General features: G+C 37.8%; 1 protein-coding gene and 1 long non-coding RNA gene across 3 annotated transcripts in view; one reads left to right on the top strand and one right to left on the bottom strand.

Moving 5' to 3' along the window:
- LOC117663582 (uncharacterized) overlaps window positions 1-495 on the bottom strand; it is a 31,307-nt gene extending 30,812 nt beyond the window's left edge. The window contains exon 1 of the long non-coding RNA XR_004590749.3: window positions 347-495. This is a non-coding gene — a long non-coding RNA (uncharacterized LOC117663582). The remainder of the gene's footprint in view (window positions 1-346) is intronic.
- PREX1 (phosphatidylinositol-3,4,5-trisphosphate dependent Rac exchange factor 1) overlaps window positions 1-17,669 on the top strand; it is a 231,675-nt gene that overhangs the window by 151,214 nt on the left and 62,792 nt on the right. For both annotated transcript variants that reach the window (XM_034413827.3, XM_034413826.3), the window contains exons 8-12: window positions 151-266; window positions 2,858-3,007; window positions 6,080-6,227; window positions 12,988-13,088; window positions 17,447-17,550. In XM_034413827.3, the coding sequence (XP_034269718.1) occupies window positions 151-266; window positions 2,858-3,007; window positions 6,080-6,227; window positions 12,988-13,088; window positions 17,447-17,550 (619 nt within the window). The remainder of the gene's footprint in view (window positions 1-150; window positions 267-2,857; window positions 3,008-6,079; window positions 6,228-12,987; window positions 13,089-17,446; window positions 17,551-17,669) is intronic.

The following is a 17,669-nucleotide window of genomic DNA, read 5'->3' on the forward strand; positions in this document are numbered from 1 at the left end:
TATGCGGTTACCAATACAGGGGATGGCATATATACTCCTATCCCCATACCAATTTCAGGTGGCAGGATGTTTGTAAGGGGCACGTTGTTGTATTGAAACTGTCCAATACATAATAAACATCTTTGTTCATTATATATTCATTAACTACAGAGTTGCTGGGAAGAAAACATCTAAGCGTACCAAGTCTATCAACGGATCCCTCTACATTTTCAGAGGGCGAATAAACACAGAAGTAATGGAGGTTGAGAATGTGGAAGATGGGACAGGTAAGGACCAATTGATTTTTGTCTCAAAAGGACAGGGCAATGATGGTCTTCTTTTTGACTCTTCATGGAATTGTACATACCTTTTCAGAGGTGATTTGGGGGATCTTGCTGGATTCACAGCTCTGGCTCAATTTCTGAAGTGATGGTTGTGGTATGGGTGCAGCATCCCATGGTCATGTGATCATTTGGGACCGCCTGCCTGCTTTTTCATTAACTCCATTAACTTGTTGGAAAACAGCTGTGAACATTGCAAATGGCAATTAGATGATTGTGACATACTGCAGAGTCACAATTATGAGCCAGTTGTCAAGTGTATGAATTGTGATCGTGACAACAGGTGTGCTGTGATGGCTGCATATGAGGACCTATGGTAAGTCTTCCACATTTAGCACCATCATAACTTTGAATGTTCACTGAATGAGTGGTTGTTCAATGAGGACATATTCATGTTGCTTATATTGCATGTACATTTATTCCACTGGAGTTAGGTGGCCAATGTTTAAATGAGTAAGCAAATGTACTATTTTGGAGGGTGTTGTCTTTAGTTTATGAAATGATTTTGAATGTTAGCTGCTCTGAGTCTTCAGGAATGGGTGCATAGAAATTAAATAACTAAGTAAGCAAACAAATGAACAAGCCTATTTTATTTGTCACAGAAAAATCCAGTTGTTTTCTTGGCAGGCGTCACTTTAGTTTGGATTGAATACCTGCATTTCTGAAGTGGTATTTAAATTCCAAGTCTCTGTTAATACAGTCAACTAGGTCTGGTAAAGATCTAGAAAATCCATCCCCAGAACATACAAACCTTGGCAACTCGTAACTTTGCTAAATTATAGTTAGTTGGTAGTTCATTTTAGCACTAACCCCTAAAATTCAATCACCAGATTAAGCCAAGGACCTGAAAATTAATGTAATCGAATGTGTACCAATGTGCATCAGTTCCCTTAAAACTGTGTCACTAAGGTATACCGTATATACTCGAGTATAAGCCGACCCGAATATAAGCTGAGGCACCTAATTTTACCACAAAAAACTGGGAAAACTTATTGACTCGAGTATAAGCCTAGGGTGGGAAATGCAGCAGCTACTGGTAAATTTCAAAATAAAAGTAGATACCAATAAAATTACATTAATTCAGGCATCAGTAGGTTAAATGTTTTTGAATATTTATTTCAAAGAAAAACAGTAAACTAGCTGTGTAAGTGCATAGTGTAAACTATACTATAACTAAATTACACAAGAGAATGTAGTATTTATACCAAAAATAATTCAATAACAATTTAATCTGATATATTGGGTTAAGTGATGTAGGGCTTGATCTAATTTCAGGCAAGTTCAAGCCTCTGTTAAGAGATACCTGCATTCCCTCTCTTTCTCCCTTCCTTTTTCTTTTTCTTTCTCTTTCTTTCTTTGTCTCTTTCTTTCTTCTCTCTCTCTCTTTCTTTCTTTCTCCCTTTCTTTCTCCTTTCTCTTAAGAACCCCAGAAGGTCTTTGGTAGGAGGAAGAAAAGCCAGACATTTTGAAACGTTTTGTAGCTTACCCTGAGCAAGGATAGCTAGTGCAGGCACTTACAATAAGCTCTCAATTCAAGTTCAGTGAATTTAGGGATCCCCAAACAGTGAGGATGAGGTGTGACTAAAAGGGTTTACCCTTCCCATCCTCCCCCCCTCTCTCCTTTCTTTCTTTCTTTCTTTCTTTCTTTCTTTCTTTCTTTCTTTCTTTCTTTCTTTCTTTCTTTCTTTCTTTCTTTCTTTCTTTCTTTCTTTCTTTCTTTCTTTCTTTCTTTCTTTCTTTCTCCCTTCCTTTCTCCTTTTCATCTGGCATTCTTAGAGCTCCGCTATTGATTAGCTTAGCCTGAGCAAGGATAGCTAGCAGCCAGCCTATTACAATAAACTCTCAACTCAAGCTCAGTGCACGTGGGGATCTCCCTAAACAGTGAGGATTTCTTTGTTTCTTTCTCCCTTGAAGCCCCCCCCCAAGCCCGTTTTTGCTTCCAGGGGGCTTCAGGGAGTCTTGCTAGGCACACACACACACACACACCCCACGCCCCATTTTGGCCTTAGCAAGCCACCCTGCAGCCCCTGGAAGCCAAAACGGGTTGCAGGAAAAAAGACATTTTTTCCTCACTCAAATATAAGCCGAGGGGGGCTTTTTTCAGCATAAAAAATGCTGAAAAACTCGGTTTATACTTGAGTATATACGGTAATTGATTTTTAATTAGCCTGAATTCCCTTAAGATTAAAAACAAAACAGATCAACTGTTCTATTTCTGCTACAAGTAACCATCAGATGAAGCTGAAAGTTGACTCTATCACTTGATATAATCATTCTCTTAATTGGAGTACTCAGTATTATTTTCAGAATTCCCCACCAATGTATTTCAGTGGCATGCAAGATAGGATCCAGGTTTCATTGGATCTGTGGTCCAATGCAATATCTAAAAATTGTGATGAAATTTTTGGAACACCTATCTAGCTGTCTCTATTACTACCATAGAAAAAGGACAACAGTGAAGCCCAGGTTGAATTTATTTTTTTTTTAGGTTCCAGATTTGCACTCACTCTCTTCTTGGTACATTTGTGCTTTTGCAGCGGATTATCACAGTAATGGTTACACAGTAACAAATGGATGGAAGATACACAACACGGCAAAAAACAAATGGTTTGTCTGTATGGCCAAGACAGCAGAGGACAAACAGAAATGGCTGGATGCTATAATAAAGGAACGGGAACAAAGAGAAAGTAAGTTTGTGACTGGTACTTTTTATATTTTAGGGACAAAAATCTGTATACATTTGCAGAGTTTTCCTATCTAAAAAAGATTTTCATTGTCATAATTAAAAAATATACAGTATATGGTGCTGGCGGTGCAGAGAAAGTTTCTCCCTTAAAACAGATTCAGAGATGTGGAGCTCAAGTACTCTTGGCATATATAAAGTCATATTTGAAGTTTATTTTGCACAACGTTTAAAAAGTTTTATGGCTCTTGTTTTATAAGCAAATAAGTAACTTTATTATTTATTTATTTGTGAAATTTATATAGCCACCCAGCTCATGAATGTGACTCTGGATGGCATATATTAAAAACAGAATGATAAAACATATCTTAAATAACCTTTAAAAACAATAAAACATACATATAATAAGACCACCGGAGAGTGTTAAAAAATTAATATGTAATAAAGCCTTGTTACGGGCTCTTTTGTTTCCAAGGGATTTCCGAGCCTGCTGTAAGATGTTCTAGAAAGGAATGTATATTAGTATTCCTTATGCTAACTATGGAAAAATTATAATAGTTTGTACAGCACACATTTTGTTAAGGTTCTGGCATTTACTTGTATCATTAAACTCTTTTAAAATCTTCCATATACCATGAAAAATTGACCATGGGTGCAATTCAAAATGACACAGTTACTCCATTGAAATTATGGCAGCATTTTGGGTACTTGCCAACTTATTCGCATTTGCAACCATTTGCAGCATCCTGCAGTCTTGTGAGCTTGATTTGTGATGCTGTTTGCTGGTTTCTGGCAAAAAAAGCCCCAACCTAAACAAAGGAAAGGATTTGGACTTATGCTTATATGATTCATTTAACAACCACGTGATTCACTTAACAATCCTGTGATTTGTCTTTTTTTTAACAAACGGTGGAAAAAATGGTTTTAAAATAAAGTCTGGTTATATGGTGCTTTGACTTCGAAATGAAAAATTCCAGTCCCAATTGTGGTAGTAAGTTGAGAACTACTTGTAGCCCTGTTCCCTTGTTTTACACCCAAAGTCATAAAATCAAGTGAGGTAGTAGTTCCTGTTACCTACTTATCTACGAAGATTATTTTAAAAAAATAAAACACCACACATAAACCATGGCCAGTTTTATTGTATAATGACAGGAAATTCAAGCAAAACATTGGACTTGCTGGATGTTTTTTCCCAGTTCCCTGCTTACAAGACAAGTATAGCACAAAGCAAAATTATGTGTTGCTATCTGCTGGTAAGATGCCTGTTTGTATTTATGGCTACAAAGAGAAGTGTTGCTGATTTACTCTTATATGAATAATAGCATTACCACTGCAACAGCATGCCCAGCAAAACGTAAATTCAAATGCAGTTTGAAGGTAACTGCAAATACCATATTTTTCGGAGTATAAGACGCACCTTTTTCCCCCAAAAAAGAGGGTGAAAATCTGGGTGCGTCTTATACTCTGAATGTAGCCCCGCCCAGCTTCTCAAATGGAGGTTTCAGAGGCTGAAAATAGCATCAGAAAGGAAGCTTCAGAACAGAAGCCCCCAAACAGAGCTTCAGAGGCTTTTTTTCTGAAGCTGTTTCAGAGGCTTTCAGAGGCAGAAAAATAAGCAAAAGAAAAAAAAAGCAAGGCACAGAGCTTACAACCAAGGAACCTGTTGCTAAGATTCATTTCTGGGAACAGCTGATTGGGGATATTCTGGGGGCCAATCCATCTGCCAATCAGCTTTTTTCTTATTTTCCTCCCCAAAAACTAAGGTGCGTCTTATACTCCAGTGCATCTTATACTCTGAAAAATACGGTATATATAAGTATAAGAGGATACACAAAGTGCAAACTTATACACTAAATATCAGCAGTCAAATCCAAACCAGCTGTTGAATCAAGATAATCTATTAGGTTGTAGCATAACAAATTAAAGTTTAATTTGTGTGTATTGTTTGGACTGCTAAATTGGCCACGCCCACCCAATCACATGACCACCTACCCATGACCACCCAGCTGGTTCCCCCCCCCCCGAACAGTCTGAGGGACCGTGAATTGGCCCCCCGTTTAAAAAGTTTGAGGACCCCTGGCTTAACAGATAGAGTAACAAACTTAGAAAAGATCCACCCTAATGGATCAAGAAATTAAAAGTGGCAGTGGGAGGTTTATACTTTCAACTTTGCAAGATTCTGCTAATGTATCCTTCCATTATAAAGAAGAATTAGTTCATCTGCTTATGTTCCCTGTCTGGTTTACCCGGGAGGGCTGACAATTAGAGATTCATTTGTTTGTCTGGGGGCAATTTCTATTTGTCATAGATAAGAAGGAAATCAAGGAGATTTTAGGCATGAATTCAAGATTTTATTGAAAAGCAATCCCATCTGGTCGAGGTACTTCAGCACCCAAGCCATTATCAGCACAAAGACAAAAATGTTTTATGTTCCAATCAGATGAGCAAGGGATGCATTGCAATCTTCCCCTTACCTCAGAGCTTAGGGAATTGGATGATGTAGTTGCAAATTGAGAATGTGTTGAATTACACAGACTGCTTTCTATCCCAATCTGACTTTGCAAATTACCTTTGGCAGAATTTGTCAGCAAGTGTTTTGGAGTAATATTGTAGTATGGAGGAAGATGGCAATCGGCCAGAATGTCCCTCCCCCTGCAAATCATTTCAGTAGAAATCTGATCATGAAAACAGTTCTGAATTGCACTGGACATAATACTACACTTTCTCTAATTAGTTCAGAAACTTGATGCAGTGAATTCAGTATATTTATGATGGACTTGGATGTGTTGTCAATATACACAACCTTAGTTGTGATGGAAGTGAATGAAGTGCTTCCATTGAAAAAAAAGGATAGAAAAGAAGCTTCAGAGTTACCCTTACTCTATTTAGGGGAGAAGAAGTGTCTATTCACAACTGAGAAGCTTGTTTTTGTCTCTCTGTTTACAAAATTATTTGCACCAAGGAAAGGAAAATGTTTGTAATCTAGTTGGTATTAGGCCAACTATTTTTGTTGCTGTTGTTGTTGACCAAGTTTATCTGGGAAGTATTTATGGAGGATTCTGCTTTTGTTTTCCAGGTCTGAAGCTAGGCATGGAGAGAGATGCTTATGCTATGATTGCTGAGAAAGGAGAAAAACTGTATCATATGATGACGAACAAGAAAGTGAATCTTATCAAAGACAGGAGGAGAAAATTAAGCACTGTTCCCAAGTGCTTTCTTGGCAAGTGAGTGATTTTGGTTTGAATGGGGCCTTTCATTCCAATTAACTGAAAGGACTGTGAGTTTTCTGTGGATGGTTTGTGGAGCCAAATCAGATGTGCTTTGATGGAACTTAATTGGAAAGGTCTTTAACCTCTATTACAGTTAATTTATTAAAATTAATCATTCATTCCTACATAATGCCCTTGGATTATGTAATGGCAGCAGATTCTTTTCGATGTGGAAGGACAAGATCACTAGAAAAGGAAGGAATCAAATGCACAACAAACACTTACAATCTGAAAATAGTTTTGACAACCTACCTTGTCTTGCCTTCCTTTTCTCCTAATCTTCTCTTTTTGCTGAGAAAAAAAATTGTTTTGTCTTCTAATGTCAAATTTAAAATGCAGAAATAAAAGTAGGAGGATGCCTCTTTTTATCAGTGGAGTTAGGGAAAAAAACCACTATTTGTAGCCAGGGCAATATTAGGATGTGATTTTTTAAAAGTGTGAATGTTAGACTTAAAAAGACATTGAACATAGATTGTTTGTAAACCCATGCAGGTGATATAGGTAGAGTAAAAATTTGATAGATAAATGAATGAGTAAAAACTGATACGTGCTGAAGATATTAACAAGAGGAGATTAGATAGGAGATCATCTGAGAGAGTTTTTCTAGTAATGAAATTCTGAATATGTGGTGTTTCCTTCTCATTTCCATCCTGCATAACAATCAATTTTCAGATATTGGGCAACAAAGTGATTGCTGTTTTCTACATGCAGGGTAAACTTGAAGAAAAGATTGGTGTTTCTGGCAGATGCAGATGTACATTTTTTTTAGCTGTGATGGCGAGAGTAGTTGGACTATGAGAGATCAAACACCCAATTCTCCCTGAATATGCCCTGTTTTCCTCATCTATCACCACAGCACAACACTACAGTTACTTGCTGCCATTGCCAATCATTCTTCACATGACAGCTGCATTTTACACACCGACAGAATTTCATAGGACTCACTTTAGGGTCAAAGGTAAATCCCATTCTGTGGTGTATGAAGATGTGAGGCCATATTGGCATCAAGAACCAAGAATGACATGTGGAATTACTTAAGAGTAGTTTCCTTTATTGTTTTTTCACCTGTAAACAGAATCTTGCCAAAGTAAAGCTGCTATTTGCATAACTACAGATACACACAGGGAATAGTCAGGGAGGAACTGCTTTAACTCTCTTCCTGCTAAGCAGACTTTCCAAGGTCTGCTGTCTCTTTACTCTCTGGGAAGCAGCCCCTTCCTCCTGGGATTCCACACTACATTCTACCACAATTGGACTCCTCAAGAAGTAATCATGAGCACTGAGTACTGCATCTTCTTCTAATAGACCATATTCCAGGGGTGAAATCTACTTACCTTCCCTACTGGTTCGGAAGTGGATGGGCGCTCACTCCGCTCATGCACACACCATAATCTAATCCAATTTTTGACACTTTGCATATGCGCAAAGACAACCGGGTGGGTGGGCGGAGCCTTGCGCTGCTGCTGCTACCGGTTCGCATGAGCCGGACAGAACCGGCAGGATTTCACCACTGCCGTATTCTTCTAATAGACAAAACACAACTGCAGGGAAGATTGTTTAATTATTTTCATGATGGGAAAAGCTGTGCCAGGATGATTAGTTTGACTCCATTCATGGGTCTAGATCAGAGGTGGTATTCAGCCGGTTCATACCAGTTCAGGCAAACCAGTAGCAGCAACTGCGGTATGTCGTCCTATTTAGCCACATTTTTGAGGCAAAGCGCATGCGCGGAAGGCACGTATGTGAGCAAAGCGCATGCCAGGTGCATGTGCGGAAGGCGTATGAAGCGAGCATGTGCGTGCAGGGCAAACTGGTGGTAAGAATATGCGAAACCCACTGCTGGTCTAGATATTATCAGCATAAGGAGCCTTGATAGTACAGTGGTCTACGCACCCTGTTATTAACACAGCTGCCTGCAATTTACTGCTGGTTCGAATCTCTCCAAGGCTCAAGGTTGACTCAGCCTTCCATCCTTTCTAAGGTAGGTGAAATGAGGACCCAGTTTGTGGGGGCAATAAGCTGACTTTGTATAAATATACAAAAGTATGAAGGCTATTGCTTAATGCATTGTAAGCCGCCCTGAGTCTCTGGAGAAGGGCGGCATATAAATCAAATTAAAAAAAAAAAATTAAGGTTCTGAGCTTGATCCAGATCATATTTTGAAGGAATGGAAGCTATAATCATGTATCCTTGTAGGCACTAGATCAAGGCTGTCAAACTCCCAGCCCACGGGTGGGATGTGTCATTGCGCTGTCCATGCTCAGTTTAGCGAAGAGGGAAAAAGTCCCAATATGTCATGTGATGCCGCTGTGATGACCTGAGTTTGACACCCCTGCACTGGAGCACGAGGGATCTCCTGTTTGTTTTGATGTGGAAGTTGTCTTTTCCAAATGTTCCAAATGCCTGTAGAAGTTGTTAGTTCCATCTTGCGATAATCTTTCTTGAGATGCATGAAATATTTCCCACTGTAGGTTGCTTTTTGTTTATATCCATCTTTTGTCTAGTTCTAGCTTTAAAAATATCTCTCTATAAGTACTTTGATGCTTCACCACCTTTTTTTAAAACAAAAGACCCCCAATTTTGACCTGAAGCTTATTCCTTTACGCATTTCCATATTCACATATCTAACTATTGTTGTTGTTAGTTGCGAAGTTGGCTCTGACCCATTGCGACCCCATGGACAATGTTCCCCCAGGCCTTCCTGTCCTCTACCATCCCTTGGAGACCATTTAAGCTCATGCCGACTGCTTCGGTGACTCCATCCAGCCACCTCATTCTCTGTCGTCCCCTTCTTCTTTTGCCCTCAATCGTTCCCAGCATTAGGCTCTTCTCCAGTGAGTCCTTCCTTCTTATTAGGTGGCCAAAGTATTTGAGTTTCATCTTCAGGATCTGGCCTTCTAAAGAGCAGTCAGGGTTGATCTCCTCTAGGGCTGACCGGTTTGATTGCCTTGCAGTCCAAGGGACTCGCAGGAGTCTTCTTCAGCACCATAGTTCAAAGGCCTCAGTTCTTTGGTGCTCAGCCTTTCTTATAGTCCAACTTTCACAGCCATACATTGCAACTGGGAAAACCATAGCCTTGACTATACGCGCTTTTGTTGGCAGGGTGATGTCTCTGCTTTTTAGTATTATCTAACTATAAACACGGTTTAATCCTTCCATGTAGCAATCTTTCTATTTTGCCCACAATTGCTAAACCTTTGAAAAAGAAAAAGAAAATTGTGAGCTTCTAACTTAACTTTAGCAGTCAACTTGCTTTTCATAGCAGATCAGTTAATTCACATCTGTTCATCTTACTACACCCCACCCCACCCCACCCCTCTTTCAAAATATGGCCTGCACATTTTCTTGCTATTCTGATCTCAAACCACTAACATTGCTTCTTGTCACGCACATCAAGTGGGACTTTTATTGTTTGTTTGACGGATCTCTGAGTATACAAAGTTGTTGGTAGAGAACTTAATATTGGTTCCAAACATAGCTGCTCTTTTTCTAAAGGCCTTACTTGTCCATGACCTTCCTAATCTTTCCTCTTGCATCAAGAAAGCAAATTTGCTTTCTTATGATTTGTATCCTTCTGACCAGTACTAGACAGAAGTCAAAGTGCAGGTCCCAATTCTTCAAAATCTTTTTCACTGGTCTTGTTTCTTTGGTAATATCTTCTGCCGAGATCACAAGAGATAATAGGAGTTTTTAACTTACAGGGTTAGTCTTCAACTTGTGACCATACTTGGAACCAGAATTTCCATTGCTAAGCAAGACAGTTGTTAAATAAATTGTGCCCATTTTACAGCCTTTTCTGCCTTAGCTGTTCAGCAAATCACTGGAGTTGTTAAATGAAACACAAGCTCATTAAGCAAATCTGACTTCCCCCATTGGCCTTGCTTGTTGGAAACTGGCAGGACGTTGCAACTTTCATAAATGTCTGCCGGTTGCCCAGTGCCAAAATTTTGATTGTGTGACATGGGAATGCTGTGACGGTCATAAGTGCAAGGAGTGGCTGTAAGGCATTTATTTATTTATTTATTATTCATATTTCTATGCCGCCCACTCTCCGAGGACTCTGGGCCGCTTACACCAAAGACAGTATACTAAACAGCATATTGCCCCCAACAATCTGGGTCCTCATTTTACCCACCTTGGAAGGATGGAAGGCTGAGTCAACCTTGAGCCGGTGATATTTGATCCGCTGATCTGCTGAATTAGCAGTCAGCTGAAGTAGCTGCAGTACTGCACCCTAACCACTGCGCCACCTCGGCTCTTTCATTTTGTTAATCATGTTAATCATGTCCAACCCTGCTTAGTTTTTCAAAACCAACACACTTCTTACACCTAGTTGGAGCTATTATTAAATTCAACTTTCTCCCAGTAATCATAGACATGGCTCAAAGAAAATCATAAACACGAGCATACGAGTTAAGTTACACATTGCAGGGAGAAGATGGAAACACTGTATGAGATATCACTGGGGACAGTAGCCCTGGTTTCTTAGAAGGTATTCTTTCTTCTCTGAATGAATGACTGCAATGCTATGTCGTAACGCATAAGCCACAACTCTGATCCAGACAGACTGCAGCTGTTTTGCAGCCATGGATGAACAAGAAAGAGAAAAAAGAAAGGAAAAAAAACACTTGATGAATGGGGCATTACCCTTTTTCCTGAGGGAATCTGGTACTTTGCCAAGTTAAAAATCAGTTATTTCAAAGCTCTGCAAAAGCCAGACAAAGCATGAAAGTGCACCCCTGCGGAGGAAATAGATGTACAATAAAATAGCTGTAATTCTTGCCATTTGTGTATGTCACTTGCTTATCCAAACCATGCCTCCAGTTACAGTGAATTTGACTCTACAATTTCAACATGTTTTAGGAATGGCTGACTCATCCAAGCCACAGGTAGTTTGTTTCAGGAAAAAAAAACCAAAAAGAAATAAATAACATTTTAAAATTCATTTAGGGGAATAAAAAAAAGAAAGGCTGTATAAACTCATTGCAGGATTTCTCAGTAGTTAGTGTGGCTGAACGTAATTTCTGCATGTTGAAATTACTGTCTAAACAGGATGAGATTTAATAGTTGTAGAAAGACAACTGGAATATCTGAAGGGCACTGGAATGGAAAAAGTTGATCAGAGTTTACAAATTGGTAAGTTATAGTTTTCTGATGTTAATGGATGACCAGTAAAGAATACCAGTCTCTACCAGATGTCTATGGAGATTCTCAGTCATTCGGGTCATGGTTGCCCCAAAAAGCAACTGGACTTTCTTTGTTTTTGCTTGAAGTTTAAAACAGCTAGTCCCCTTTAATAATTTAAACAATGCAGTTAAAAAAGGAACAGCGATAGATGCAAGCATTTCGCATTGACTCATCAGTACCAAACTTACAATAACACTGTTAAAAGCGACATAGAACATAGAGTCCAGTGAGAGTCTTAATTAAACATGTGATGTATGTGGAAACCAGCCCATGACAAACTTTATGCCCTTACAGTTGTTTCTGCACACACACTTTGCTTGAAGTGTTTGCTTCTCGTCCAAAAAGCTTCTTCAGTTCTTTTTATCCATAGTGAAATTCTGGAGCAAAGGAAATAAATAAAAGATAAGTTAGGTTGCTGACTGACAATACTCTTTATTGTAATTTGACAATATTTTTATTATTTAACTTTATTTATTCGTGTATTGAATAAATGACATGAATTTCTGCATTCCAATAGAAGACAATATATGTAGTTCAGGGTTGAACTATGGAGTCTTGGGCCATTCTGAACTTAGTTGTTCATTTGCAGACCTTTCATTATCCAATTAAATAACATCAGTGTGAGTAAATGTGGAGTTTGCCTCCTGTTTATATACACTAGCTTGCCCTTCCATTTTGATGGGATTTTGTCCTAATCAAGGAACAACCAGTAATATTTTGCAGTCCAGGTTTAGGAATTCAATCCAAATGATAATTTTAAAGAAGGCAGAACATGCAAATGAGACAGTATTAATACAAACTGGTACATTGTTTTGTTTTTTTTTCTATCTTGCATCCATATGTTGTTAGACTGCAGCCTCTGGCATGCTATTCAGAAGCCAAGTGTTAATCATGGATTAGTTGCAGAAGTAGTCTTGATGACCTTTAAGGTGATTGTAGAAGTGTCAGTACTTTATTACACACACAACTTTAGAATCAAAATTACGAGTGACTCAAAGTTATGAGATATGCCTTTCTTTATACACAATCAGCACGTATTGTGTAAATCTGTAACCATAATATGTTCATACATTCTAAATAAAGTTAACACATTCAGTTTGGCAGATGATTTAGATAGGATGCATTTTGTGTAAAATTCACACAGTTTTATTTTAAGTATGATAATTAGGAGAAAAAGCTACAGGCTCATACACAGATGTCACTATTCAAAGTTCATGCACACACAAACTCAGGAAAGGCTCATAGAATGCTGCCTTGTCAGCCTGTTCAAACACATTACGAAGGCTCCTTGAAGTAGACCAGGTGCACAGAAAATGATTGGCTAAGAGTCTCTGGACATTTTGTGAAGGGGCAGGAATTTGAACATCAGCATCCTAACCACCATGTGGCTTCCATGTGAATATGCTTTGCTTTACCTGGTGGAGAGAAAAATGCCTTAGGTCATGTCACATCATGCACATTTATTTTTTGCCTAAAGGAAATAGGAAACTAGTTTCGTTCATTAAACTGCTTTTCTTTTTCTTTCCAGTGAGCTTGTTTCTTGGTTGAAAGAAATTGGGGAGATAAGCAAACCAGAAGAAGGGGTCAATCTGGGACAAGCTCTATTGGAGAATGGCATCATCCATCATGGTGAGTATTTTGTATTTTAGTATAAAATTACATCAGATGTAATAATGTTAAATTAAGTTGAAAGAAGCATAAAAGAAGCCAAATATGTATTAAAGCTAATCTTTCAATCAGAATTTGGGAGGCTCCCTAATTGGAGGAGCTTATTTTAACATTTTTATAGATTGCTTTTCATATACTATAGTTTCCAGAAATAATATAATACTATAAATTTGTGGCCAACATAAATATGTGTGTATTTGAAAGAGTTCCTAAAACAAACCAGGGCCAGTTATGCTACAAAAGGTTGAGGTAAAAGTTTCCCCTGTCCAGTGGTGTCCGATTCTAGGGGGCGGTGCTCATCTCTGTTTCTTAGTCGAGGGAGTCAGCATTAGCCAAAGACATTTCTGTGATCATGTGGCCAGCATGATTATATGCTGAAGCACAAAGAACACTGTTAAATTCCCACCAAAATGGTGCCTATTTATTTACTTGCATTTGCATGCTTTTGAACTGCTCGTTGGGCAGGAGCTGAGGCAAGTAATGGGAGTTCACCCCGTTGCTCAGGGCTCCGGTCTCAAACCTGGACTGTCAGCTGACAAGCTCAGTGTCTTTAACCGCTGACCCATCATGCCCTAAATTTGCAATGGTTAAATAAATTCCAATGATGAGAGCTGTCATATTACAAGACTCATCTCTATGTTTCTAAACTGGAAACCAAGTTGAAGAGAGGGAAAGGTTTACACTTTTACAATGATGATTCATTATTAGTGGCTCGTAAAGTTAGAAATATATATTTTTATGGATGGTATTAAAGTATCAGAGTGGTTCTATAATGGAGATGACCAGTGTCTAAATATGATAAATAAGTAAATAAATAAAATATTATTTTCAATAGTTTTCTGTAATTTAAAGTAAACTGTAATTTAAGATAAACTTTAAGGTTAAACTTCTCTTTTAGATTGCAAAATAGAACAATGCATTTGGCATTGTTACAATGTAACTGTAATGTACAATATTTATGTATATTCTTCAGTAGTAAATTACATTGTGTCTCATGGAGTTTATCACAAAAATAGGAGCAAAAGACTAAATATGTGTGTGTGTATGTATGTGTGTGTGTGTGTGTGTGTGTGTATATATATATATATATATATATCTTACGTGGATCAATCAAAGTCTTTTTTGCGATTACTCTCATATTTTGACATGGGGATCGCAAAATTAAAAAAAAAATCAGTCTCACTGATCTCTTCATATGTTATGTTTTTAGATAGAGTGGTAAAATTTTATGGCAAAGTAATAGGATATACCTAAGGCTTCAAAATGTACAATTTTTTCCCCTTTGTTTCCTGTGCTGATCAACCATTGTAATAAATTGCTCACATCTTGCGGGTTGCACATTTTTAGATCTAAGAAGCAGATGTTTACATACACATCAAGATGTGTCATTGAGCAAATGAATATGTTGAACAGATGCATTTGTTCACAGAGCCATAATTTGTTTTTCCTCTCAGAATGCCCATGGGTAGCATAATCAAAATCTGTTTCTAGTGTGTGAAATAACTCTCCAGCGGTTTGCTGGATGGGCAGGATATTCTCCTTCACAATGAGACCCAGGACTTGTTTTTCTCCTGCTGCTTCCCAATAACAGTATCAGTTTCTTATTTAAGCAGTAGGGTTTCCTGTTGCATCCTTCAGGTGTTCAAAGCTGGAAAATTAACTTCAAAGTAAGGAGGCATTTTCTTCCTAAGGAAGTTGACTTGTTTTAATTCCTATGTAAACTCCCTGAAAAGAATTTTAATGGGGGAGTTCTTCTATTCAATTTGACCGACATTTTTGATAATTTCTTTGCATTAGTACACCAGAAATGTTTTTTCTAACAGTATTAGTAGACAATAGTACAGTTTTTTCCCGAATGCCATCACTCTGCTAAACAAATAATTCCCTCAACAATGTCAAACTATTCACTAAGTCTGCATTACTATTACTATTAATCTTCTCATCGTTCCTATCACCCATCTCCTCCCACTTATGACGGTATGACTGTAACTTGTTGCTGTATGCTTACAATTTATATTGATTGTTTCCTAGTATGATTTGATTGCTTATTTGTACCCTATGATTATCATTAAGTGTTGTACCTTATGATTCTTAAGGAATGTATCATTTCTTTTTATGTACATTGAGAGCATATGCACCAAAGACAAATTCTTTGTGTGTCCAATCACACTTGGCCAATAAAGAATTCTATTCTATTCTATTCTATTCTATTCTATTCTATTCTATTCTATTCTATTCTATTCTATTCTATTCTATCCTATCCTATCCTATCCTATCCTATCCTATCCTATCCTATCCTATCCTATCCTATCCTATCCTATCCTATCCTATGATACTTTCATAAATTAAAATCCTGAGAAGATCTATTTCTTTAGTCCTGGAACAGACAGCATCAGTTCTTGAGTGTTCAGTGCACTCAATTTTCAAGTATGCTGTGATGAAATATTGAGCACAGAAAATAATTAGAATCTAGCCTTTCATTTAGGCAATGTAATGGGGAAAAAGACATTATAGCTGTAATTATGTAATTACATAAAGATATACTATTGAATAATCTCCTTCTGCTACAGCAGACACTTGGCATGACAATATTAACAAAGTTGTTGCTTCTTTGATACAATACATCTTCATATTATATGTAATAGTCATAATAATGAAGAACTATTTAACTGATGATCTCTGTCAGCCCTTCATGGAAAGGCACCTCTCAAGCTAATTCAATGCCATTTTAAAGAGTCTGAAAGATACTGCAATATCGCAGGAAGCTATTATTTGTCAGTGTAGGCTGGTATTGTTGATAGGAGCTCTCCAGGGTTCCCAGCAATGAAAAATCCAGTGTCTTCTGCTAAGACACTGCAACAGTGTCTTAGCAGTGAAGCAAAATCTCGATATATACAACTGCTATTACACCACTAGCATAATTTATAGTATTTGCACTATTACATTATCATATGAATATTGTCATTTGTCCCTGCTTGCCCCTGTTATAGATTTTCATGGCAAAATCTTCCTCATACTTTATACCTCTGATTGTTTTCTAAGTGAAAATTGCAGAGTTTGGATCTTAATCTTTTCACACAAAAACCGTGTGCTTTACCACTAAACTGCGATCCCATTGCTATTAGTTATTGGCTTATATCCAGTAATGGCTTTACCTTAATGCAAAAGTACACTGTCTGATCCCCCAGGGCAATCTAGTGTCAAGCCCACTAAGTAGATCAGAACAGGAAATCAACTCCTCATAAAAGCTAAAACTGCTTTTATTGAGATTAGCTATAACAGAATTTTGCAGGTCTGGCAATGCTGTATCTCCTCCTCTTTCTTATACTTCAGTGAATTAGAGGGGCATCTGCCTGTGTAACTTAGGTGATCTTGATCTGGATTTTAAAAATATTCCAGCCCTTTTTGCCTAAGTAATGATTCCCACATATTTCCATCAAGGGCAACCTCCTTACTTTTTACATCTAGAAAACATTGGCTGTGGTCTCCAGTTGGATGTTTGTGTTGTTTCTAAATTGTAACATGTAATATGAGAGAAAAAGCAGAAAAGTAAATTGTTAAATATATGAAAGGAGAGCAATTTTATTATTACTTTACAAATTACTAATATCACTTTTATCTTGGCTACAGAAAATTTAGCAAGTATACTTCTAGTACTATTCCCCAAGGATGTGAACAGTTATCGTGGGTGTAGATCCAATGATCTGTGCAAGCAGAAACATGTTTTGCTAAGAAAGAACCACCATTTAATACAATATTTTGTGTCTGTGCATAGGTGGTCCTCATTTAATGATCACCCATTCATCATCGTCCCATCAAACTTGTGATGTCACTGAATGGTGGTAGTTAGGACCAGTCCTTTAAGTTCTAGCCAGCACAGTTTCCCCACAGTCATGTGATTATGATACAGGCACTTGACAACTAGCCTGGATTGATGACTGTTGCAGTGTCCCATAGTTACATAATCATGATTTGTGATCTTTCTTCCTAGCGCCTCACAAGCAAAGTCAATGGGGAAACTGGCAGGAAGTCAAAAATTGCATTCCTGTGAGATCCTTCCTTAATTATTCATGCAGTCCTCACTTAACAATGGTAAACAGGGACTCCAGATACTGCCACTGCTAAGCAGGATGGTTATGTAGTGTTGCACGTTATGAAAACATCACTTTAGTGATGGAAATTCCAGTCCCTATTACCATTGTTAATTGAGAACTGCATTATTTTATAGTAACCAAATCTTGTTCAACAAATCATGGATTTGGAGGACTTCATGCTAGAAAATGGAAAACAAAAGTTGTTTATTATTCTTGATGGTTCAGTTTCAGATAAGCACCACTTCAAAAACGAACAGGTGATGTACCGATTTCGTTATGATGATGGGACATATAAGCCACGGAGTGAATTAGAAGACATCATGTCTAAGGTATTTTTGGTTTTGTTGCTAAAGCTGTAGGAAAAGCATCCATTGGCTTAAGAATATAAGAGATTTCAACTTTCTAGAATTTATTTTATATTGTTGATAACATTTTCTTTGTCTGTTAT

This window comes from Pantherophis guttatus, chromosome 3, assembly GCF_059756535.1.
Source record: "Pantherophis guttatus breed Tessera chromosome 3, ASM5975653v1, whole genome shotgun sequence".
In the NCBI taxonomy this organism is placed as follows: Eukaryota; Metazoa; Chordata; class Lepidosauria; order Squamata; family Colubridae; genus Pantherophis; species Pantherophis guttatus.